This window comes from Mirounga leonina, unplaced genomic scaffold (genome assembly GCF_011800145.1).
Source record: "Mirounga leonina isolate KUSES-001 unplaced genomic scaffold, KU_Mleo_1.0 Mir_127, whole genome shotgun sequence".
In the NCBI taxonomy this organism is placed as follows: domain Eukaryota; kingdom Metazoa; phylum Chordata; class Mammalia; order Carnivora; family Phocidae; genus Mirounga; species Mirounga leonina.
Genome location: NW_023270316.1, coordinates 36,354,234 through 36,381,692, shown reverse-complemented (window position 1 = coordinate 36,381,692; position 27,459 = coordinate 36,354,234). Strand labels below are relative to the sequence as shown.

At 35.9% G+C, this 27,459-nt stretch overlaps 1 protein-coding gene across 2 annotated transcripts in view; it reads right to left on the bottom strand.

Annotated features, from left to right (window-relative positions):
• KLHL1 (kelch like family member 1) overlaps nt 1-27,459 on the bottom strand; it is a 357,107-nt gene that overhangs the window by 225,017 nt on the left and 104,631 nt on the right. Inside the window, exon 2 of one of the 2 annotated variants that reach the window (XM_035003252.1) lies at nt 4,168-4,350. The exons of the other annotated variant lie outside the window; for it this stretch is intronic. Coding sequence (XP_034859143.1) covers nt 4,168-4,350 — 183 coding nt within the window. The remainder of the gene's footprint in view (nt 1-4,167; nt 4,351-27,459) is intronic. 2 annotated transcript variants of the gene reach the window in all.

Here is a 27,459-nt window from a genome sequence, read left to right as displayed (position 1 = left end):
CCAACTCAGAGAATGTTAGTTATTTAAGATTTTCTCATTCATTTCTGTCGAATGCACTTACTCTTAATAATGGCTAGAGAGGGAAAAGACTTTCACAGGCTAAATGATATTTCATTCTATACCTGTACATTGTAACAAAGTAGGCCCTGAAAACCCCTTAATTCTCCTAACATTGATAATTTGGCAGGACACCTGGGTGGCTCAGTTGGTTAAGCATCTGCCTTCGGCTCAGGTCATGATCCCAGGGTCCTCAGATAGAGTCCCGCATCGGGCTCCTTGCTCAATGAGGAGTCTGCTTCTTCCTCCGCCTGCCGCTTTCCCCGTTGGTGCTCTCTCTCTCTCCCTCTCTCCCTCTGACAAATAAATAAATACACTCTTTAAAAAAAAAAAAAAAAAGCTCATTAAAAAAAAAAAAAAGAATATTTGGTTATCCAGGGATGCCTGGGTGGCTCAGTCGGTTAAAGTGTCTGCCTTCAGCTCAGGTCATGATCCCAGGATCCTCAGATAGAGTCCTGCATCATGCTTCTTGCTCATGGGGAGCCTGCTTCTCCCATTGCCTGTCGCTCCCCCTGTGTGCTCTCTCTCTCTGACAAATAAATAAGTAAAATCTTAAAAAAAAAAAGAAAAGAAAATTTGGCTGTCCAATTATTAATATTGATCTTGTCAGTCTAATTTTTAGCATCTGGCATCCCTGATTACAGGCAGCTACCTAGCAAGAAGTTCTCTATATTTAGTAGTCAGGGATTTATATTTAGTTTCTTGGTTCACTTGTTGCTAATCAATTATTCTGGGCCATTTATGAGAAGCTTATATTTATTTTAGAATTTCTCTGAAAACTTAAAGCACAGATGAATTCAGAGTTTTGATTATTTTCCATGCCAAAGCGGTATTAGTGTGTCATCTTAAGTATTATTAGCTTTTTAGAACTAATTTACTTAAAAATATGCATAGTAGTAATTAAACGTATCTATATAAACATGGCATTTCATAAATACATTGATAGTTGTTACTTATATCAGGTTAAAAACGTATATACAATATAACCAGAACAAAAACAAAGGGTTTTATGGAGAGCCCTTTAATAGTCATAATCTATTAACTTAAGTGGGGATTGATTTGAAAATTTTGAATGATGAGATAATAATAAATTAAATATACATGACTTTATGAATGGGTATTTAGTGAGTGTGCTTATAAGATTAGCTTTCAGTGTCCTTCCTGAAAGAGCAGTAGGTCTTAGTGTAGTTGTTTCTTTTTTCATTATTTGAAATTATTATAATAGCCCCATGTTCCAGTGCTAATGATTGTAACATCATATATATTTTGCCCTGAGGCAATACTCATCTGTGCTAATCAAAATATAACAAAATAACTTCAAAATCCATTCCTTAGTTACTATAGCTAAGATGATTATTTGTTTAAAGCAAAGAACTAATCTTGCATTAATTACTATCATTTTACTGTACAAAAGTGTAAATAAGGATGTGCAATGTATCTGCAGTTACTAAAAACAGCATTTGCCTTTTTCCGGTGCCCCATAAATGTTTTCCCACATATTGTTAATGTATGTTTAACTTAGAATCATAACTATATAAATTATTTATAAAATAGGTAGTACTAAGTCTTAACTCATGGTATAAAATAAATATAAATCCTTATTTGCATTAATTTAGCAGAGAGCCTTAGGCTAAAATTTTTCTTGTCACATTTAAGGAAAATATAGATGGTTGACAATACTTACTTGCTTTAATATCTGCTAACTATATAAAATATTTAAATGTTCAGAGTAATATGTATAAAAGTAATAATTACTCTGATGTTTTAGAATAATCTAAACCAACAAGCAATTTTATTTCTTAGTCATCTGGATTATTTTAAAATAACTTATATAATTACATTATTTAGAAAATAATATTAATGATCTAGATAAAAAGAGTAACAAAGAAAACAATGTAGAATATAATTAACATGAGAGAATTGCTCAGTATATTGGTTAAAAATGCTTCAAGTGAGAAATATTAAATGAGAAATATTAAATTACTACCAATATAAGGCTATAAAATAAGACTGTAAATTACATGAAACACCGCTTTTTTAAAATATTAACGAACATTTGATGTGCTAATATACTTTTGAGTTGATTGAGTCCCTCTATCTTCTTAAACACACACACATATATAATATATATAATTATTTAATGAATTTATAAGTTAAATAAAGTAAATTTAGTTACACTCTCAAATTAAGAATACTTCTTACAATAGAATTTTTATCTAGATGTTATTTAGATGATAGTTCAGGATAATTTGCATATTTGCCACACATATTACAACATTAAATATCTAAATAATAATGACTATTTTTAATGGCTTTCTTGCCAATAATAATGCATTGTCGTAGAAATATTTGAAAATGCGTGTGAATAGTATATTATTAGAATTGTTGCCAGAGTTAGTTGATATTTTGAACCCTACCAGACCTACATTAGTTATTCAATGCTAAATGTTCCCTCCTATGCATTTCTAGTGTATCAAATTCACTTTCACATTTTAATATTGCTATCATAGTAGAAATACAGCTTAATTCTTCAGGAATGTTTTTAATAGTCAGCACTTAGATGTATATATATTATCTACATAATGAAATTTAAATTAAAAGTATAGGAAAGAGGAGTACACTGAAAATATTTTTTATATGTTGGTAACTTATGCCTCTTCTAAATTCATCAGCATTAATAGTATTAAACATCATATATCAAGGTAGTCTAAGGCTATTTGCCTATTTATTCAACTATTTAAAATAATAAAATAAGAAGTATCAAAATTAAATTAAAATTATTTTCCCAATTACAATTTCAAAATAAAAAATAGAGAAACAAGTAAAAAAACCCAACATCAAATTTAATTAATTTTCATAAGTAAGCTGATAAGAAATTAATGCACAAAATAATTGGATGTTCAGGTCATGTAACTTAGAATTATAAATCACAAATATATAGGGAATGTTTAAAAGTACATTAGCTTTCAAATATATTGGACCTTAAGGATAATATTAGTATGTTATAATTTTTAAAAAAATTAATAAATGCAAAATAAAAATGTCAACATGAAATACTTTGAATTTCCTAGTTGAAACAAATAATATATACCCAAGATAACCTAATTTCCTTTTAATTTTGGCAGAAACATATATCTCATTTCAGATCCTAGGTACATTCTCTTAAGTTAAAATGGATTTCCACTTAGTGCAATTATGAGTCACATAAAATGGACTATGTATAAACCCTAGGTAGAGGAAGTTTTATTTTTGAAGTATTTATATTTGCTTTATTTATTAAAAGAGATTACTTAAAATGACATTATAATTCTCCTCCCAAAAGAAATAAAGAGTAAAAGAAAAATAACTCAAGCTCCCTCAAAAATGTGGATTCTCAACTACTATAAATAGACTTAGCTATGATTATTTGACAAAGCTTAGTAGAATACATTTACATTATGATTTAAAATTCTGCAAATTTACCTGTATGTTTCATCTTTTTTTTTTTTTGCAGTTAAAGCATAATACTATGAAGATGACATGTGTTAATAGATGGAATATCAAGTTATTCTTGATGTTCTTATTGGAAAATCTTAACTTTCATTCACAGTAGATTTTTGATCATCTAATCTCTGAGCCTGACAACATTTGAGAGCATAACAATTACTGAATGAATAAACACATGGAAACAAACAATATTTTTATAATAAAGTATCCACATATCATATATATTATAAAATACCTGGAAATTCATAACAAAATATCAAAGTCAAAATATTTCAAATTGCGTTTGAACTCCTTTTTTTCTTCCATGAATCAAAGGCTTGAAATCTTGAGTTCTTTAACACAGGGATCAGCAAACTATGGCCCGTGGACCAAGTCTGGCCTGCTGCCTATTGCACAGCTCACAAGCTAAGAACAGATATTACATTTCTATTGGTGGGAAAAATCAAAGGATAAATATATTCCATTACATGTGAAGAGTATATGAAATTCAAATCCCAGTGCCCATTAATAAAGTTTTATTGTACCACAAAAAAAAATGGATTCTTAATTCTCTGATCATTGAATGTTTTGTATTCTACATACCAGACTGTCACTTCTATATCCAACAAAAACAAGTTACTATACCTGTGTGCAGGTATCTTTCGGTTCCCGACAATCAGAATAACATCACAGAGTTGCTGTTGTTTCAAGTAACTTTCCATTTTTCTGAAGGTTTGCTCAGCATGGTGGACAGCCTGATAGAATTCTTCAGAGCTACTGGAGTCCATATCACTTTGAGGTGTCAATGAATGGCTAGTTGCTGTCAGCCTACAAATCACACACAAAAAGATGGTGTTTATAAAGTGCTATGAATTGTCCAAAACAACACACAGAGTTTTAGAATTTTATAGGGAAAATCAATGCATGTCTCCTTATGTTAATCATTATTAATGTAAGTCAGAAAGATCTATTTTGGGTGAAATAATTTGCTCTGGGAAGCAATAAATGAATTGTTAATTATATTTTTTTCTAGTTTTAAAATGATTTCAAAGATAGGTTATCTATATTTAGTAGGACATTAAGCTAAAAAACCTGAAAAAGTAACAGAAACAGTAAATTACTAACATGCCTCTTCTAAAATTGATTGCTAATAAAATGTTAACTTAATCCATTTGAAATTGAGGTAGATCATCTAATTATACTATTCTAAATTATGATTCCTGTGAGGTTATAGTAAATGTTCCTTTACAGAAGTAGGTGATTTTCATGATGAGAAATTATGAAACATGGTTTGTAAAACAAATTGGCAATAAATTTAAAAGTAAATTGTTGAGTTTCATATTCCATGCCCAACCAATTAAAAAAAAAATTACAAAATGTAGTAGCTCAGTACTAACAAATATTTTAACCATATATATGAATGTCTATGTGATAAACTTTAAAATTTTGAAAAATTCATGATACTTAAGTTTGGCTACTAAATCTATTAATATCATAACAATGAAGTCTTTAAAATACCATACTCTATATTAAGGAGAAGACTCTCAGTATATGCATGATAGGCCCAGAAGACCCAGTCAAGTATTCTGATGCTGTGCTAATTAAGTCCTTAAAACAATTTAAAAATGAAAATGAATTAGATATTTAACAATAATAATGAAATAGCTTATTTCAAAACAGAAAGTATGGAGAATTCTGCTTCCAATTACAGGGCAATAACTTGTAGCTGACTAAACCCCTCACCAGAAAAAAATGTTACATATAATATCAAAACAACTAAATGAATTTAACAATAGCTACTAAGACAACCAGGACTTGAAAGACCAAGATCTTAGAATAAAGAAAAACTCATGGAAGTCAGCTCAAAATTCTATACTGTTTTTTCTTTCCCTTTAAAGGTATTTACTAATTATAAGCAGCACAGGGTAAGAAACTGAGAAAAAGTATCGTGGGGCTTGGAGGAAAAGATGGATATTGGAATTTTATGGGCTCCAAAGGTAGCAGAACTTGAGAAACAAATGAGGGGCCATAAAGGAGGAAAGTTTGGGAAAGGCTGTCATTGGGCACCACTTTTCCCCAGAGGTATTTGTGATCTGAAGCACTGCTAGACAGGCAGAAAATGACTTATTGGAGATTGAGAAGCTAAGTAGACTGTGAAAGATAAAAATTTGAATTCAAGGACCAGCAAGATGAGAGACTCTAGTAAATACACAGGGTCTCAGTTGAACTCCCTGAAGGGCTCTATCCTAGGAGGCAAGGGAAATAGAAATTGACAAGATAATACAAAGACAGAAACCTAGGTCTGAATCAGTGAAGTCTCTGAGTGCATTAAGGTGATGTACCAATCTAAATGTCAGCAAACAGTCAAAATAAAAACCTTTAGAAAAAGGTAACCTCATAGAAACTCTGATTTCTTGTGCATGTGTGTAGTGCTTGACATTAAGGTAAAAAAAGCAGGTCTATAAATAAACTAGACCTAGGGAGAAAAACAGGTAATAGAAACAGGCTTGGAGGTGCTACAGATGTATCTCTGAAAGGAAGTATCACAATTATAGATGTGAAAATAATTGTAATTACTATATTTTACTATAGATAACAATCTGGAGTGTTTCAAGAATATTAGGTTATATGAAAAAATCATGTAGAAATGTAATAATTTAACTTAAAATTTTGATAGAGGAACTGAACTTGCAGAATGCATGCAGATGAGGCAAATATAAGCTGAAAAATAAGTAGGAAATATTGAAAGTAAAATATTGGGATAAAAAAGATAAAAACAATAGTTTCTGAAACAAATGAAACATGGGAAAGGATTATAATATATAATTGTAGTCTTTTTTTCTTTTTTTAATTTAATTTAATTTTATTATGTTATGTTAGTCACCATACATCATTAGTTTTTGATGTAGTGATCCATGATTCATTGTTTTCATATAAATAATTGTAGTCTTAAAAACAGGAGAGAGATATGATAGGGCAAAAGCCATCTGAAGACATAATGGCCAAGAGTTTTCAAAAATGTGTTAAAAACATCAAAACAAAGATTCAAGATTCACTATCCATCCACGATAAAACAAAACTACACATGACAGTAAAATCAATACAAAACTGAGGGAGGCAGGCAGAAAGGAACAAAGAAAAAGACTTTCTTAAAAGTTGTCAGAAAACAGAAAAAGAGAACCTTTCCTCAACTCATTTAATGAGGCAAATATAAGATGGAAACAAAACTTGGAAAGGAGTTTACACGGAAAGAAAATGAATGGCCATTCTCTCTTCTAAACATATTTGCAAAAATCCTAAGCAAAATACTAGCAACTAAATATAAAACTGTATGAAAAAACTAAATGTAAATATGAGGCTCCTGAGTGGTTCAGTTGATTAAGTGTCGGATTCTTGATTTGGGCTCAGGTCGTGATCTTAGGGTCATGAGATCGAGCCCTGCATTGTGCTCCACACTGGGCATGGAGCCTGCTTAAGGTTCTTTCTCCCTCTCCCTCTACCTTTCCCGTTCTCCCCTCCATTCTCTCTCTCTAAAAAAAAAAAAAGGTAAAAAAATAAGTGTATCAAATATATAGTGGATAATGCATCACAAGTAAGTTGTACCTAATTAAGGAACACATTTCAATCATATAAAACCACCTAATTCACTCATATATCAAACATATTTAATGGAAATCTTTCTTGAGACTGAAAATGAAATTCTTTAGTACTACCTACATTCAACATTTTTCTGGAAGGTCTTTCCAATGTAATGTAAACAAGGGAAAAAAGAAATAAAGCCCATTCCACAGTTTGGCTATTGTGGACATTGCTGCTATAAACATCGGGGTGCACGTACCCCTTCGGATCCCTACTTTTGTATCTTTGGGGTAAATACCCAGTAGTGCAATTGCTGGATCATATGGTAGCTCTATTTTCAACTTTTTGAGGAACCTCCATACTGTTTTCCAGAGTGGCTGCACCAGCTTGCATTCCCACCAACAGTGTAGGAGGGTTCCCCTTTCTCCGCAACCCCACCAACATCTGTCATTTCCTGACTTGTTAATTTTAGCCATTCTGACTGGTGTGAGGTGGTATCTCATTGAGGTTTTGATTTGGATTTCCCTGATGCCGAGCGATATTGAGCACTTTTTCATGTGTCTGTTGGCCATTTGGATAGAGCCAAGATGTCCATCGACAGATGAATGGATAAAGAAGATGTGGTGTATATATACAATGGAATATTATGCAGCCATCAAAAGGAATGAGATCTTGCCATTTGCAATGATGTGGATGGAACTGGAGGGTATTATGTTGAGTGAAATAAGTCAAACAGAGAAAGACATGTATCATATGACCTCACTGATATGAGGAATTCTTAATCGCAGGAAACAAACTGAGTGTTGCTGGAGTGGGGGGTGGGGTGGGAGGGATGGGGTGACTGGGTGATAGACACTGGGGAGGGTATGTGCTCTGGGAAGCGCTGTGAATTGTGCAAGACTGTTGAATCTCAGATCTGTACCTCTGAAACAAATAATGCAATATATGTTAAGAAAAAAAAAAAAAGAAGAAGAAGGTAGCGGGAGGGGAAGAATGAAGCGGGGGAAATCAGAGGGGTAGACAAACCATGAGAGACGATGGACTCTGAAAAACAAACAGGGTTCTAGAGGGGAGGGGGGTGGGAGGATGGGTTAGCCTGGTGGTGGGTATTGAGGAGGGCACATTCTGCATGGAGCACTGGGTGTTATGCACAAACAATGAATCATGGAACACTTCATCTAAAACTAATGATGTAATGTATGGGGATTAACATAAGAATAAAAAAAAGATGAAAAAAAAAAAAAAAGAAAGAAAGCCCATTAAAGTTAGACCAAAAACACATATATAACTGCTATTATTTCCAGAAGACATGTTTGTGCACATAAAACTCCAAAAGAACTGCAGACAAGTTTACAAATCTAAATCCATTAAAATTATGTGTGTTCTCTGCTATCTACAGTATTTGTCTATGCAATATGATTATTTTCATTAGTTTTCCTTTAAATATTTAAATATTTAAAATTAATAGAAATTTTGCTGTACCATATGTTTGCCTTTCACAAGTTTGCTTATTACAACCCCAGAATATGGTCATTTCCCAGCATATATTTTAGGAATTCAGGCTCGGGCATATGTTGGCAAGAACATCCTTCTACACGTTAACAAACACATTGAACAGAAAAGTCACAAAATGCCCAGTAGGATGGACTTTTTTTTTTTTTTTTAAAGATTTTATTTATTTATTTGAGAGAGAGAGAATGAGAGACAGAGAGCCTAAGAGGGAGGAAGGTCAGAGGGAGAAGCAGACTCCCTGACGAGCAGGGAGCCCGATGCGGGACTCGATCCTGGGACTCCAGGATCATGACCTGAGCCGAAGGCAGTCGCTTAACCAACTGAGCCACCCAGGTGCCCAGCAGGATGGACTTTTAAATCTAGAATGAACATATCATTATTGGGTTACAGGTAATTATGGAGAATAAAGTCAGGAGTGCAGGTTGCCAAATAGATCAAGACTGCTCCACTGAGATCCTGATGTTTCTGGTCTGGTACCAGACTGCATGAAGAGGGTCCTAAAATCAAGATACGAGACAGCCCGGCAGAATGGCTCCAGATAGGCTTAAAGGGGGTTGGGGATAAAGACTACATTCAGATCCTTATCTTAATTTCCTACAAGTCAAATACCATACTTAGGGCAGAAAGTTTTATAGCTCACTAAGATTTCCATAGCCTGGGAAATGTTAGCAAGAAAAGAATTTAGCGTAGTAGTTTATCTACAAGTCACTCAAGTTGTGGTGGACACAATATTAGAGGAAATAATGAAAGAAATAGAGTAATACAGTTGTAGAGTTTGGTGAGACCACAGACAGCAAATCAAACAGGGCATAGATTTGACAAGATTTATTTAGAGCTAATTACTCACAAGGTAGCACCACCTTTTCCACAATCAAGGTGTACTAACACATCTTGACTGTAATACAGAGATGGGCCTTTTCTGAAGAACTTGAAAGCAATTTAAAAGGATAAATCAAAAGAACAGAGAATTAGAAACTAGGCTCCAAACTATTTTTTTCAGAGTTCTTATTCACTCCCAGCTTTTTTCCTAAAAGTTCTAATTCTCTGAATTTCTCCATATTAAATCTGAAAACTAGTTATTTTTCTTGAAGGTTGGTTATCTGTCAGAAAAATGGTTATGTTGGTTTGACTTGATTTTCTCTCTATAAAGTCACTGTCCCAGTGCTTGCACATTTTCTCATAAATCATTTCCTGATACCTGGCTTGAGTAGGGCTCCTTGACCTTGACCTTTGACTCAGGATTTAAAAAAGGAGTTTCCACATCAGTATACTTAGGATTCTTAAACTACAGTTTATTATTTAATCTTCCCTCACATATCCAACCTTATTAGTTTAACAAATGAGACTTTAAAATTATAGGAAATAGAGGTTATATCTTTATAATGTTTCCTATAAATATAAAGTAAAAATCTGACATTGTATTATTTCTGGTATTGTCTAATTTTTATGTCTTCAGCCTAAATAAACTTTATAATCTCTTTCTAATCTAAGAGTATCTCAGATGTTAGGATCTGACACTATATTTTTTATCTTTATTGTGGCCCAACAACGTAAAGCTTCAAGTTCCAAGAAATGCAATTTTAAAAGGGCAATATGATTTCTTCCTATCGGAATTTAAACATGCTAAAATATTCACCAGCCTGTGATATACAAAACAATACAATTAAAAAATTTTCTTGGGATGCCTGAGTGGCTCAGTCGTTAAGCGTCTGCCTTCCGCTCAGCTCATGATCCCGGGGTCCTGGGATCGAGCCCTACATCGGGCTCCCTGCTCCGCGGGAAGCCTGCTTCTCCCTCTCCCGCTTCCCCTGCTTGTGTTCCCTCTCTCGCTGTGTCTCTCTCTGTCAAATAAATAAATAAAATCTTTAAAAAAAAATTTTTTTTCTTGATCTCACAAACTACTCTAGCCATAGCTATTCCTCCCTATTTCCTTTCACAGCTATAGGTCTTGAAAGTGTTGTCTGCACTCATTATCTTAATTCCTGACCCTCTGAATACTCCTCAATCCATTGCAATCTAACTTTCCAACCACCCTTGTAATGAAATTGCTTTTGCCAAAGGCACTAGTGTCTTTTCTGGTGGCTTTATTTAGCTTCCATGTTCATTTCTTATCTTAACTGCTCAGAATTGACCAATAAGCTTTCCTGTTCCTATGCTAAATAGTTCAGGGCTGGACATCACTTACTTTTCCTGTACCAAACAATTCGGAGATAAAGCATACTTTCTAATTTTTGTGCTAAACAGTATTGGTATCAGGTGGAAATAACTCTTGCACCAGGAAACAGTTATTTCTAGAAGATTAGACTGTGAATTAACTTAAAAAAAAAAAAAAGCTGTAAAAGGTAACAATTACTCCTCTGTTTTCACATTAAGACCCCCTACCTATGTGCCGATTTAAAGCTATTACATCATAAATTGTTCCCATTGTCAACCAAGTTCCAGCCTTCAATGCTTCCATGGTCCAAATCACATATTGTATGTTATAAATGCCTAATGATTTGATGTTTTCTTCAACTTTTAGTACCCATCAGCTCTTTTAGGCAGTTAGGCATGGGGGAGGAGAGAGAGAGCAGATTTTGGCCACACCCTCGGAGCCACTCCAAGGGTCAACAGCCACATCTTCAGAGCCATCTTTAAGGGTTAACAGAATAAGAAAGGCCTAGCCACAGAGCTGGCTCAAAGGCCACCAGAGGACTGCTGAGAGCTGAGCATGGGCACAAATGGTGCGGCTAGTAAGGTCACAGCAAAAGTTCATTATACACTCATAAATATACAATACATAAATAAATACAATTATAACAGACTGCATCATGGGTAGGCGCATGTGCAGAGGTCAATATTATGTAACTACCAGCTGTCAATCAAAAATGTCAATCAAAGACAAATTTATATGTACACAAAGCAGGCTTAAAAGGATGAAGCTGGAGCTTCTTGGTCCCATTGCCACTCTTGCTCCAGCGATGGCCCGCTTTCACTCTTGAAAGTGTCCTCAACTTACCTACTCTATGAACTCTATCTCCCCATTCTGGTCTTGCGTCTCCAATTCTTTGGTGCATCTGGGACGGGAACTGAGTGACCCAGTAACAGCTGAAGCTCTAATTCTAACCATGCTAAGTAGTTTCAGTATGTCATACCTCTTTCTTCTACAGCCTTCACACATATATTTCTTTACCTGAAACCTTCATATCACATTGACATTCTCGTGGATAACTTCTTCAGAGATCGGTTTAAATATTACTTTTTTCAGAAAGACTTCTTTTAGTTTGGGGGGTTATGGTTTACCCTGACATGCTAATTACCCAGTATAGTTTACATCCGTCTTTGACATGTAGAATACTTTAGGAGTTCAATTATTTGTTGAATAATTGAGTGAGAATATTCTATGAGAAAATGGCCTTGGCCAAGTACTAATCTTAATTTGTTATGGTTTTCTTGTTTGTTTCATAGAACACAAAAATATACTTTTGGTAAAGGACTTTATATCCCCAAACCTGACAGAGTGCCTGGCACACATAGGGTAGTTAGTAAGTGTTTTTGTGAATTGCTATTGTTGAATTTCAAATAGCTTCCAGAGCTCAGGAGAAAAAATGCATACATAACTGCTATAACCCAAATATGAACTCTTTTGCATTCTCTGATAGTGCACTTATGTACACTGTGAAAATACTAAAGAATACACTAAAAAATACTTTTAAAAAATCCTTTCTTTTTTTAAAGATTTATTTATTTGAGAGAGAAAGAGAGTGCGCATGAGTGGGTCCAGAGATGCAGAGGCGGAAGGGAATGTCTTGAGCAGACTCCCCACTGAGCAAGGAGCCTGACACAGAGCTCATCTCCTGACCCTGAGATCAGGACCTGAGCCAAAACCAAGAGTTGGTTATTTAACTGACTGTACCACCAAGTCCCCTCTAAAAACTCCTTTAAACAGATATGATGCATTGATTTCAAACAAAGTTCCCTAAGTCCCAGCACCATTATTATATCTTTTTTTTTTTTTTAAGATTTGTTTATTTATCTTAGAGAAAGAGGGTGTGCAGGGAGTGGGGAGGGGCAGAGGAAAAGGAGAATCTCAAACAGACTCCCCGCTGAACGCAGAGCTCTTGGGGGGTGAGGGGCTTGATCTTAGGACCCTGAGATCATGACATGAGCTGAAAGCAAGAGTCGGATACTTAACCAACGGAGCTACCCAGGCATGCCTTATTATTATATCTTTAATGTCACTATGTAAGAGTAGAACTAAAAAAGGGGCGCCTGGGTGGCTCCGTTGGTTAAGCAACTGCCTCCGGCTCAGGTCATGATCCCAGAGTCCCGGGATCGAGTCCCACATCGGGCTCCCTGCTCAGCAGGGACTCTGCTTCTCCCTCTGACCCTCCTCCCTCTCATGCTCTCTGTCTCTCATTCTCTCTCTCGCAAATAAATAAAATCTTAAAAAAAAAAAAAAGAGTAGAACTAAAATGAAAAAATAAATTTGCAAGGAGTTTCCTTTTTCTCTTGAATAAGTTAGCTTTTGTTTTGAGGGAATATTTAAAGAACATTTCTGTAATATCGGATAAAGGAATTACCAATACATACTTCTTGGGCAAGACCTGAGTGTAGTGAAAGATACTATTATGTAAGTGAAAAAATAACTGTTTTAGCCATAAAATTTAGTGTACACTGCAGGCATCTCTTCATATTAAATTTCCATTAGCAAAATATTTATTTTAGCTTGTAAAAATATTTCTGGTCAAAAGTTTGCTATTTTATTCCTTCCTTACATTGCTTAAGTATTTTATATGAGCACATGTCATTTCAGTTTTAAAACTATGAAGTTATTATTACAAATCATTATGTAAATAATATCAAAGATCAGAAAGTAAGCAAAAATTCTCAGACAATAAAACACAATATTACATATCTATTTAACCTTGAAAGTTATACACCTAAAGTTAATATTTCATTATTTAAAAAAAAAAAGAAAAGGGAAACATTTTTTTTGAAAAGGGAAACATTTTTAAGTAAATGAATAAATTTAAAGAATCAACTTTGCATTATTACAAAACCAGCAAATGAAACATCATCATCATATATCAGCATGGCAGAGTAAACCAGTATTCAAAATGAATGTCTAGTTATACAAACACACTAATTTCAAATCTTTTAATAACCCCCGAGAGAGAGGTTTAGATCCAGGAAATATTAGAAGGGATAAAGTTCAAGCACCAGGTGCTACTACTTAGAAGCAAGAAAAATGAATATAGTCATTAATGTTGCTTTTGGGTACAATTTTGTCTTATAAGATAATTGGAACTTTAAGTAAGGCTTTTTATCAGAAATATTGAAACACACACACATGCATACACACACACACACACACACTGGTAAGACAGAATAATAAAAAAAAGGGAATAACTCATAAGCTAGAGAAAAACTATATATATTCTAGCCTCCATCAGTTACTGCATTTTGAATCTCAATTAATTTATCTATAAAATAGAATATCAGCTTTTCCCCCTCAACTTTAAATGTTTTATTCCTTGTAAGGCTATTGTAGAAATTCAATAAAATTATGTAAATTAAAAAAAGAATATCATTAAAAACCTCCTCATAGAATGCTTGTGGAAAGAAATAAAATTTGTATTTGAAGCTGTTAAGTATATTTCCAATGAAATACCAGATGTAAAAATGTAACCAATAATATCTGTAAAATAATGAATTAGGTGTGTATCAGTACAGGGCAAAATGTTGCTTGAAAAATTACATCTAGGGGCACCTGGGTGGCTCAGTCGTTAAGCGTCTGCCTTCGGCTCAGGTCATGATCCTAGGGTCCTGGGATCGAGCCCGGGATCGAGTCCCGCATCAAGCCCTGCATCGGGCTCCCCCTCCGCGGGAAGCCTGCTTTTCCCTCTCCCACTCCCCCTGCTTGTGTTCCCTCTCTCACTATCTCTCTGTGTCAAATAAATAAATAAAATCTTAAAAAAAAAGAAAAATTACATCTACCTTTAATAATTAATAATCATCCAAAAAATAAATAATACCTTGTTGTTTTCGTCTTCTAAATTTTAAAATGTATAATCTATAGATATACCTATTTAAATTAAAAGTATTTTTAAATGTTTGAAATTTAAAAATTGAAATAGTTGAAATATTTTCAAGGGCTTTAAATTCAAAAGAAAGAAAATCATGATTGAGGACATGATGAGAATAGTTGACAAATAAATTATATTTAGATGCTGAAAGTTCTCAACAAAAAAATGCCAAATCTGGGAAGAAAGGCAACTACTCAGAGGGAATTGGAAATGTTATAAAATCTGAAAGTGTTTCTCATATGAAATGCAGTTGGAAATTAATATATGAATGATTAATTAATGCAAGTTCTGCTCTGAGAAGATATACCACAGAACAAAGGAATTACAATAATGTAGGAACTTGGATAGTACATACCTGGGAAGTGCCTGTAGAGAAAGATTCAAAGGGTATCAGATTAAGGTGAAATAAAATGATGTGTTTCTACTTCACCCAGGATTCAGAGGAGTGGCTTTAACAGCTATTGGGCTAATGGAAGCCTGAATTAAAAGGGATCATAGAATCTGTAATGCCAACATTTCTTAGTCATATTGTAGAAGAAATAAAAATGCTTATGTGTATGGGCATGATACAGCAGATCTATCATAGCCAACCTGTTTGACCGTAATTATTTTATGGTTTAGGGAACATTCTTTTCACCATCATGAAATTTATTGGCAAGGAGAACAACATCATACTTTTAAAGCTCCCTGGTAAGTACTATAGGTTCTGATGGCACAATTTAATTGAGCTCTCTGATGTCAATGGCATTATTGTATTAGATGATGAGATTTAAGAATTAAACACAATGATCTCACTGATATGAGGAATTCTTAATCTCAGGAAACAAACTGAGGGTTGCTGGATTGGTGGGGGGTGGCAGTGATGGGGTGGCTGGGTGATAGACACAGGAGAGGGTATGTGCTATGGTGAGCGCTGTGAATTGTGAAAGACTATTGAATCACAGATCTTTACCTCTGAGACAAATAACACAACATATGTTAAAAAAAAAAAAGATAGCAGGAGGGGAAGAATGAAGGGGGGGAAATCAGAGGGGAAGACGAACCATGAGAGATGATGGACTCTGAAAAACAAACTGAGGGTTCTAGAGGGGAGGGGGGTGGGAGGATGGGTTAGCCTGGTGATGGGTATTAAAGAGGGCACATGCTGATAGGAACACTGGGTGTTATACACAAATAATGAATCATGGAACACTACATCAAAAACTAATGATGATTAACATAACAATAAAAATTTAAACAGTAAAACAATAAACAATAAAAAAATTAAAAAATTTAAAAAGGGGGAATTAAACACAATGTGAGCTCTATTGTCACCAGTCTACTGCCAGTTGTCCAATCAAGCCTGCCACCAGTTTTGGCATAAAAATACGGTTTTACTGAGATATGGCCACACCCATTCAATTATATATTGTTTGTGGTTTTTTTCTGGCCACAACGGTGAAGTTCAGTAGTTGTGAGAAAGACCATATTCTCTCCAGAGCCAAAAAATATTTACTATCTTGTCATTTATGAAAAAAAAAAGTGAAAGAAAAGAAAATTACTGGTCCCTATTATGATCATAGGAATGGAATGGTGATGAGTAGATTTTAGTTACTGAAAACAACTCTGGAAAATACAACTTTATCATAAGGACCTGCATGAAATGGATAATCCACTAAGTTCCTACTTGGTCTGTTTAATCAGAAAAAGTATAGATCTTTTGTGTAGCAGTCTGAATTGAGTCATCATGGTGGGACTTTATACTCTCTCTGTTACTTTATCTAAATTAGTTCAGAAATTCAGAGTTTCTTCACTGATTATAAGACTGGGTTCTTTGAAGAATGAACCCTGAAAAATTGCCATATTTCTGTAATGGAAATATTTATCCATGTTTTCCCCAGACATCAGACTCTAGACACTATAAAATTAAAAATATCCAAACATTCTAGTAGTTATTAAGTATTATCCCTGAATTAAAGCAAGTACCTTGCAAATTTAAGCTGCCACCATATCCACTAGAAAGGGAGGAGGTCCATGAAAACTAAGCCACAAAGTGGGTATTTGCCTGAGTCCATACCCTGGTACACTCACTGGGCTGATGGATTCAACCTGCAGTTATTTTCCTGGTCCCAGAATGCACAGTTGGAAAAAATGTATTCAGAACTGTCACAATTATCATATTGGTTTCCTGACCCACAAAGTAAGGTCTATTAAAGAAGAATGTGTCAACTGAACTACCATCACACACCTACCATCGTAGTAAATCCAAAGCTATATTGTGTTCATAAGGAATTTGCAGATATCAGTGCACATTAAAAAATTAAAATATGGGGTGGTTGGGTGGCTCAGTCATTAAGCATCTGCCTTCGGCTCAGGTCAGGATCCCAGGGCCCTGGGTTCGAGCCCCTCATCGGGCTCCTTGCTCCGCGGGAAGCCTGCTTCTACCTCTCCCACTCTCCCTGCTTGGGTTCCCTCTCTCACTGTGTTTCTATCTGTCAAATAAATAAATAAAATCTTTAAAAAAAATTAAAATATGAAAGGGGCACCTGAGTGGTTCAGTAGGTTAAGCTCTGGACTCTTGATTTCAGCTCAGGTCATGATCTCAGGGACTTGGGATCAAGCCCAGTGTTGAGCTCCACACTCAGCAGGGAGTCTCTTTCTTTTTTTCTCCCTCTCCTTCTGCCCCTCCCCCTGCTGGCAAGCTCTCTCTCTCTCTCTCTAATAAGTAAATCTTTTAAAAAAATTAAAACATGAAAGAGTAGAGATTCTTTTATATTCCACCTTAATTTGTTCAATTGCTAGGTACAAATTCCAGATGGATCTTGAATAATGACTAAATTATCACAAACATAATCAGGTAGTGATGATAATTATAGCTGATATTCCAGATGTGATATTTTTACAGAGGAAAATCAACACAACCCTGGCACTTAGTATGCAGCTATCAACCTGGCAGAACATTTTTTTTTTCCCTCAATCAACATTATTCAGGAAATCAGAACTTGTTTACCTTCTAACAGGAGCATCAGCATCATTTCAACGTCTTACCACAGGGAAATGACAACTATTCTTCTCTTTACAGTGTGTAAGAACTATTATCACCTTGATATCCCATAAAACACTACATGCTTCCATGACATCTGTGACATTATGATCATTGGATCTGGTGGGGAGGAAATAGCAAGTATGCTAGACATTTTTCTTGTCAGAGAGTGGGAGAAAAATCTTGCAAAATTTAAAGTGCCTATCACATTGGTGCAAGTTCTAGAGGTATAGCAGTTTGAATATATTAAGAAATTGCCTTTAAAGTGAAAGACCTTAAGTGATACATTTTGTGCCACCTTCCACTAAGAAAAAGGCACAAGGTTTGATGGGCTTTTTTGTTGGAGACATAATATACAAAATTTAGGTGTTCTATGCCCCGCAGTTTGCCAGTAAACTCATGAGTCTACCAGCTCTGATTGAGACACAGAGCAAGAGAGGCCTCTGCTGTAGGTTTGAGCTGTCAAATAATCAGTTCTGCTCCTGGGGCCTTATGATCCAGAAGAATAAACATTAGGAGAAGTGTCTATAGCTGCTAGGGATACTAAAGGAGCCCTGTGGCCTATAAGAGAATTATAGTCCAGAAAGACTTCACGAACAAAATCATATTCTTCCAATAAACTTTCTCAATTTGAGAATCATCTGGTTTACCAGAAAAGACTGAATGCTGGTCAGAAGGCAACTGTGAACTGACTAGCCCATTATGATTTACAAAATCATAAAGAAGAATGTGTGCACTTGCATTCTACCATAATATAGAAATGTTATACATGAGAATGGGTCTCAGCAGGTCCAGAAATAAATTGCATGAATATGTGGCTAGACTCCCTGGGAACTTATTTCTGCTCTATTAACACTTATACTTCTACCTGTACCTAGGGCCTTATATTAGTTTTCTATTGATCGTAACCACAAAAGTATCAGCTTTAAACAACCCAATTCATGTGTGTCAAGAGTCAAGATATGGTTCAGGACCTCTGATCAGGGTCTCAGAAGGCTGCAGTAAAGGTGTTGGCCAGGATGCGCTATCATCTTGAGGCTCAACTGGGGAAGAATCTACATTCAAGTTCACTCAGGGTGTTGGCAAAATTCATTTACTTGTGTCTGTAGAACTGAGGACCGGGCTTCTTGCTGACTTTCATCTAGATGATGCCCTTAGTTCCTAGAGGTCATCTTCAGGTCTTGGGGGACACCCTCAACTCTTAAAGGCCATCCGCAATTTCTAGAGGTCATCTATAGTTCTCTTCCACACAGGTTTCCTCACTAGGGCTGCTTTCTTCATCAAGTCAGCACAGAGGATCTCTAGAAAGAATCTAAATGCAAGATGGCATTTTACATAACATATCATAAGAGCAATATTGCATAATTTTTGCCATATTCTATTGCTTAGACTCAAGTCACAGGTCCTTCTCATACTCAAGCAGAGTCATCCAAGACTATGAATGCCAGAAAACAGGGACCATTGAAGGTCATCTTCATGTACGCCACAGACATCACAAGGAGGAGACTATGACCCATTATCAGGAATGGTGAAATCATGATCTGCTTTATAGATGGGCCTGACATAAGTGGCCTTTTAAAAAATTGTCACTCTGATAATACATGGAATTCTTGCTTACAATTACTAAAACTGAACATTAAAGTTTTGGCAGTCCATTTTCAAGTGTAGATTTTTTCCTGACCAGCTTTAGGCTCCCCATGACACTGAATCAATAGGCAAGCAAGGGGTTCCTCTGTCAGGTGGAGTGATTAGTTCCAATTACTGAAGAAAGAAATCGGGTTCCTTGTAAAATGTGGTTAAAGAGAAAGATGTCTGGAAACCCAAAGACTGACTGTAATGCCACTTAGCAATCCTAAATCCAGTGATAAAGATCAGTTTTGACAACCAATTCAATACAGGAGCAGTGAGGACTCAGCACCTTCAGGAACAAAGGTTTAGCTTACTCCACCAGATAAATAATGTTGACAAAATTGGTATTGTCAGAGGACAAGATGTTTTTGGAACTGTTGAGAGACTAGAGAAGTTAGGATTAATAACCTAGGTCACCCACCAGCCACAAAATTCACTTTTCATTTTCCTTGTATGGATATCATGAAAATATGGTATGGTATGTCATAGATTTGGTAGGAGAATTTGGTAGGATATTGTTATTGATTCGGCTTTCATTAAACATCAAAATATATAACTAAGCTAAATGTAAAATTATTGATCAGTGTTATTTTTTATTTTTATTTAAATTCAGTTAATTAACATATAATGTATTATTTGTTTCAGGGGTACAGGTCTGTGATTCATCAGTCTTATATAATACCCAGTGCTCATTACAACACATACCCTTCCCAATGTCCATCACCCAGTTACCCCATCCCTCCACCTCCCTCCCCTCCAGCAACCCTCAGTTTGTTTCCTATGATTAAGAGTCTCTTATGATCAGTGTTATTTGTGATGGTAGGAAGTCCACAAGAGAAACTTCTTTTAGAAAAACAAAACAAAACAAATTTCTTAAAAAAGAAAGCAGTTAAAACTTTAGTAATCATCTAGCATGCCTTAAATATATAGGATTTAGAAGAAGATGTTCTTAAAATACAAAAGCTATTGTTGGTATTTTAGCCTATGACTTACTCTTTTTCTAAGTGGTAGAAGCTTCCAAATAAAAAATGTCCTCTACTTATCATGCTTCTGACTATATTTAAAATGATAATTTAATAAATATAAAATTGTGATGATAATAACAGCTTACCTATATTGAACACATATAACGTAGCAGGTGCTCTTCTACTTGATCTCTTTTTTTTTTTTTAAAGATTTCATTTATTTATTTGACAGAGAGAGTGAGCAAGCAAAAGCAGGAGGAATGGGAGAGGGAGAGGCAGACTCCCCGCTGAGCAGGGAGCCCGATGTGGGACTCGATCCCAGGATCCTGGGATCATGACCTGAGCTGAAGGCAGCCGCTTAACCGGCTGAGCCACACAGGCATCCCTTGATCTCATATTTGATTTACAACTACTTCGTGCCCATCTTATTGGTTTGAAAACTAATGCCAGGAGAACTTAAGTAACTTGTATAAGGAATTAGACATGAAAGACTGCAAAAACCCTATGACAGACTCACTCTGAAAGTATTACTCTAGGGTAAACTCAAGCATAATTTTAAATAAACTAGATTACAAAAGATATAAGAAATAACCATCTAAATGCGAATAAAAATGTATAATTGGAACAGTATAGTTGTTGAATCATAATGTGCAATTTTTTATTTTTTAATTTTTTTTTTTTTGAAAGAGAGCATGGGAGTGGGGGGTAAGGACAGAGGGAGAGAGAGAAAGAATCATAAGCAGGCTCCATGCTCAGCACAGAGCCTGACATGGGGGCTCAATTTCACAACCCCGAGATCATGACCTGAGCCAAAACTCAAGAGTCAGATGCTTAACTAACTGAGCCATCCAGGTGCTCCTCATGTACATTTTAGAATAAAGAGTATCCCATATTATCCCTTAGAAGTCTTAGAAATTGAATTTGGTTGATAAAAGAGACATTAGGCAAATACTACTATCTTATCTTATACATTGAAAGGAAAAGTTAAAAATATGTGGTGAAATGCTAAACTAAATCTAAAATCACTAAAATAGATATAGTATGTACAATATTCTAACAAATAAAGGACTTGGCCCTCTCTCACCCTCCCCCCCCCAAATAACTCAAAGTAAATTTGATCCATCCTACCACATCTACTGAGGTGTCAGAAAGATAAGTTCTTAGGAGTAAGGACCACATAACAGAATAAGAGCTACTCTATGCTAACCCTAACAAAGCATAAAATCACTCCTCAGTGCTATCAAAACAGGCTACTAGTAAAGTAACAGCTTGACAAAACAAAATTCAACACTTTTTAAAAGAAGACAATATAATGCACACTCCTTTTTGCATAAATACAATGTCCATTATGTAATTAAAAATTACTAAATGTGCAAAGAAGAAAAATATGCCAAAGAACCATGAAAAAAAAAATGTGCTCAATAGAAAAAGACTCCAAAGTGACCCAGATGTTTGGATAGTAAAGGAGGCCTTTAAAGGAGCTATTATAAACATGTTCAAGGAATTAAAGGTCATTATGGTCTTCATGCATGAAGGGATTGGGGAGATGGAATCTCACAGGAAAAAAAAATTTCTATAACTGAAAAGCACAATATCTAAAATAAGAAAATTAACTGATGGGTATAATAACCAATTGGAATTGGCAGAAGAAAGGGTCAGAGTAAAAAAAAAGGAAAAAAAATTAAAAATAAGCAGAGCCTCAATGACATGTGGGAAAATATCAAATGATCTACCCTATTATAATTGGAGTATCAGAAGGCAAAGTGAGAGAAATAGAACAGAGAAAACATTTAAAGAAACAGTGGTTTAAAATGTTTCCAAATTGATGAATACTTCAGTCTTCAGGTCCTAAAAATCACAGTTCACTCCAAGTAGGATAAGTACTAAACAAACCCAAAACCAATGACAAAGGGATAGACTATTTAATAAATGGTCTTGGGATAACTTGCTTTACATTAAAAATGACTTAGGTCGTTACCTGATATCATAAACATTAGATATGTTAAAATGCAAATGTACATGGCAAATGTATTTTTTTATTATGTTATGTTAATCACCATACATTACATCATTAGTTTTTGATGTAGTGTTCCTTGATTCATTGTTTGCATATAACACTCAGTACTCCATGCAGAACGTGCCCTCCTTAATACCCATCACCAGGCTAACCCATCCTCCCACCCCCTTCCCCTCTAGAACCCTCAGTTTGTTTTTCAGAGTCCATAGTCTCTCATGTTTCGTCTCCCCCTCTGATTTCCGCCCCCTTCATTCTTCCCCCCCTGCTATCTTCTTCTTTTTTTTTTTTTAAACATATAATGTATTATTCAGAGGTACAGGTCTGTGATTCATCAGTCTTACACAATTCATAGTGCTCACCATAGCACATATCTTCCCCAATGTCTATCACCAGCCACCCCATCCCTCCCACCCCCCACCACTCCAGCAACCCTCAGTTTGTTTCCTGAGATTAAGAATTCCTCATATCAGTGAGGTCATATGATACATGTCTTTCTCTGATTTACTTATTTTGCTCAGCATAATACCCTCCAGGTCCATCCACGTCATTGCAAATGGCAAGATTTCATTCCTTTTGATGGCTGCATAATATTCCATTGTATATATATATACCACAGGTTCTTTATCCATTCATCTGTTGATGGACATCTTCGCTCTTTCGACAGTTTGGCTATTGTGGACATTGCTGCTATAAACATCCTGGTGCACATACCCCTTCGGATCCCTACATTTGTATCTTGTGGTAAATACCCAGTAGTGCAATTGCTGGATTGTAGGGTAGCTCTATTTTCAACTTTTTGAAGAACCTCCATACTGTTTTCCAGAGTGGCTGCCCCACCTTGCATTCCCACCAACAGTGTAGCAGGGTTCCCCTTTCTCCGCAACCCCGCCAACATGTATCGTTTCCTGACTTGTTAATTTTAGCCATTCTGACTACTGTGAGGTGATATCTCATTGAGGTTTTGATTTGGATTTCCCTGATGCATGGCAAATGTATTAACAACTGGAAGAAAAACTAGTGGAGGGGTATACTTTTGTATGATTTGAATGGGATGCGTTCTTATACAAGCCATAAATTCCAGATTTCTTTTTCTTCTTTTTTTCTTTTTAAAGATAATAGAGAAAAAGATAATAAACACATTTAAGTACTAACCACACACTGAGAGAAACTATTTTGCTTATATTGCAAACAAGGGATTAATACCTAGATTTTCAAAGCACTTTTAAAAAATAATAATAAAAAAAAGACAGAGTCTAGTCTCTTTTTTTCATAAAGATAGTTAAAATATTTCTATTGTCCTTTTTCCTTTAAGAAATCTGGAATTTTGTCACCTGGGTTGCTCAGTCATTAAGCATCTGCCTTTGGCTCAGGTCATGATCTCAGGGTCCTGGGATCGAGTCCCACATTGGGCTCCCTGCTGGGCTGGAAGCCTGCTTCTGACGGTTCTTGAGGGGAAGGGGGTGGGGGGATGGGTCAGCCTGGTGATGGGTATTAAAGAGGGCATGTATTGAATGGAGCACTGGGTGTTATATGCAAACAATGAATCATGGAACACTACATCAAAAACTAATGATGTAATGTATGGTGATTAACATAACATAATAAAGGTAAATTAAATGTAAAAAAGACAAATAGAAAAATAGACAAAAGATATTTTCATTTGATTCAAAGGAGAAAAAAGAGCACAAATGGAAAATAATTATATTAAAATAAGCTGAAACTGAAATAGTAATGATGAACATACAAATTATACATAAATATTTTTTCCCATAATACTGGAAACACTTAAAAGCATTGACAATCAAGTAATATGCAAGCTTTGTCTTGAAGCATGATAAGAGTATTTCTTAATGAATAAGGGAATTAATAAAATTTCAAGGGAAAAAATAAGAATCAGAGAAAAGTGGATGCTGTGTTCAGATATGAGGAGGTGATCAAAGACACTGAGTTGCCTACAGACTTATGTTGAGAGCAGAGGCTGAAAATGCTTTGAATGAAATATTAAAGCAATTAGAATTTATCTTTTAAGCTGCATCTAATGAGGTATGCAATACTTGTTTCATGCAATACTTTTATCATGAGGTCTAAATAGAGATGATCAATTTGCAAAATGCCATATTCACTGCCTCACTTTAGAGATTCCTGCTACACATGAATGTGGAAGGATATGGAAAGAAAGAAAATGAGCTTAATTTTGTTTAGCTCTGTTTTCCCAAATACATTTATCTTTGAGACAATATATAATGTTTTATTACATTTGTTTATTTCTCAAGGAGCAAAGTGACGCAAAAGGATAACCCCTATTAATATCTCATGGAACTTGTGCACCACAGAACACTTTGGAAAGAGCGGTTTTAAGAATTTAACCATTTGGGTGCCTGGGTGGCTCAGTTGGTTAAGCGACTGCCTTCAGCTCAGGTCATGATCCTGGAGTCCCGGGATCAAGTCCCGCATCGGCTCCCTGCTCAGCAGGGAGTCTGCTTCTCCCTCTCCCGCTCCCCCCTCTTGTGCTCTTTCTCTCTCACTCTCTCTTTCAAATAAATAAATAAAATCTTTAAAAAAAAAAAAAAGAATTTAACCATTTAAAAGTAGTGGTGTGAAATAACTAGATACATGAAGGAAAGATTGCAGCCAAAGATATATGTTGGGAGACTATTGTAGTAATCAAGGGAGATGATACAGACCTGGACCAGATCAGACCAAATATAGGGAGTGTTACGAGAATGGGCATAGTTTCAGGAGATAGAATGGAGGTAAAATCTACAAAACCTGAAGGTCAATACCTGTATTTGGATAAACCCATCTTTAGGTATTTAATCATATACAATAGCACTTATAGATGATTACTAGTTTATTCATACTGATTATAATTTGTATGTGAGACCTACCTTTAAGGCCAACTAATGACCAATATGTGGTGTGAGAGTTTCACATGATTATTCTAAATAGAAATTTATTATCCAATGATTGATTAATGGAAATGGGATACCAGCAGTGAGAGGCTGGAAATAGAGCTAAACTTTGGAAATAGAGAAACCATCAACTACTGTACAGAGCTAATAGGTAGGAAACTGTAGGATAAGATAATAAATACTCACATGACAGATGACAACAAAAATGAACAACATAAAAACATTTGATTAATAATCCAGGAGCTAATCCATGCAATAAGACATCCAAAATTATGTTGCCTTTGGTTTTGTCCTGGCCTTTTCTTTGGTCATAGGAAAGCTCACTGAGGGCTACATCTTGACTACCTAGTAATTGTGTTCTCATTTGAAGTATTACAAGTGCTAGCTTTTTATCCTGCCCTCCCCATTTACAAGTTCACTTTTCCTTCTTTTTATTATTCTTAAAGACAAAATATCTTAGCACTAAATATGCTTTGGTTAAAATTTTATAATTTCCCATTTTTAATTACCCCCAAAGAATTTGCTTATATAAAATAAAATGTTATGCTGGGGAAACAAAACCAAAGATAGGTGTACTTGCAAAAAAAAAAAAAAAAAAATTAGCTAAAAAATACTAAATTGGTATAATAACTTTGATAATTATATTTATAATTAAAATTTGCTACAAATACACTTTATTTAATTACTTTGGTGGAGATATATGTACCTCCATAAAGACTCCAACTATTTTCAATTAAGTAGGAAAATCCAGTTAATTCTATGTCTTACTTAGAAAATAATTTCCTGGGGGCGGAGCAAGATGGCGGAGGAGTAGGAGACCTGGATTTCGTCTGGTCCCAGGAATTCAGCTGGATAGGGATCAAACCATTCTGAACACCTACAAACTCAACAGGAGATTGAAGAAAAGAAGAGCAACAACTCTCTGAACAGAGAAGCGACCACTTTCTGGAAAGTAGGACGTGCGGAGAAGTGAATCCGAGGCGATATTCGGGAGGATAGACGGCGGGGGAGGGGCCTCCGTCGGCCGCTTCTGGCAAGTGATAGAGCCTCGGAGAACAAAATCGGAACTTTTAAAAGTCTGCTCCGCCGAGGGACGTCACTCTGGTGGCTAAGCAGGGGGTGGAACCCTCCGGGACAATGTGGTCTCAGGACCCTCGGGGTCACAGAAAGACCAGGGGTGCCTGAGCGCGGCAGAGCTCCCAGGTAGCGGAGCAGGGAAGCCAGCTGCAGAGGCGGAGCCCAGGCGCGGGCTCTCAGCTCGGGGTGGCCATAAACCGTGATCCGCGGCACAGTCGGGCCACTGCTCCCCCAGCAGGGACCCAACAAGCGGCAGATCGGGGAGACTCACCTTCCTCCCCCAGGAGGAGCCGCGCGGGAGTGCACCGCAGGGATCTGCTGGGTTTGGAGACTCCACCTGGGGTCGGGTGCCAGAGATAGAGGCGCGCGGTCACAGGCCAGGTGAGTGAGGAGTGCGGCCGGAGACCGGGGAGACAGGGGTGACTGACGGCTTTTCTCTAGGGGCTCACTGAGGAGGGTGCTCTGACTTCTTGGCTCCTCCGGGGCAGAGATTGGGAGGCCGCCATTTTCACTCTCCGCCTCCAAAGTTGTAGGGAAAGCTCGCAGGGAACAAAAGCCGCGGAGAGCAAACCCGAGCAGATTACTTAGCCGGGAGGGGGCAAGGGCGGGGCAATTCCGCCTCCGGCAGAGACATTTGGAAACCACGGCAACAGGCCCCTCCCCAGAAGATCAGCGAGAACAGCCAGCCAAGACCAAGTTTACCCATCAATGAGAACGGCAGAACTCCAGCGCTAGGGGACTACTGCACATAGAATTCACGGCTTTTTTACCATGATTTTTTAGTCTTTTAACGTTAATTTTTTTTAACTGTCTTTTTGTCTTTTTATTTCTTTTTGAATTTTTCTTTTTCCCCTTTTCAACCAACATCTTATCAATCCCTTTAAAAAAAAATTTATTTTTCATTTTTAGAGTCATATTCTATCCCTTAATAGTAGTTACCCACATTTTTGGCTTATATATATAAGTTGTTCTCTCTTTAAAATTTTGAGATAGTTTCTTCTAAAAGATTAAAATATACCCTAAATCTCTAGTATATGGTGTTTTCTATTCCCCTGCCTGATCACATCCTCTCCCTTTTTTTTTTCTTTTTCTTTTTTCTTTTTTTAAATCCTCTTCTTTCTTTTTTCAAACAACTTCTTATCAATTCCTTTTATAA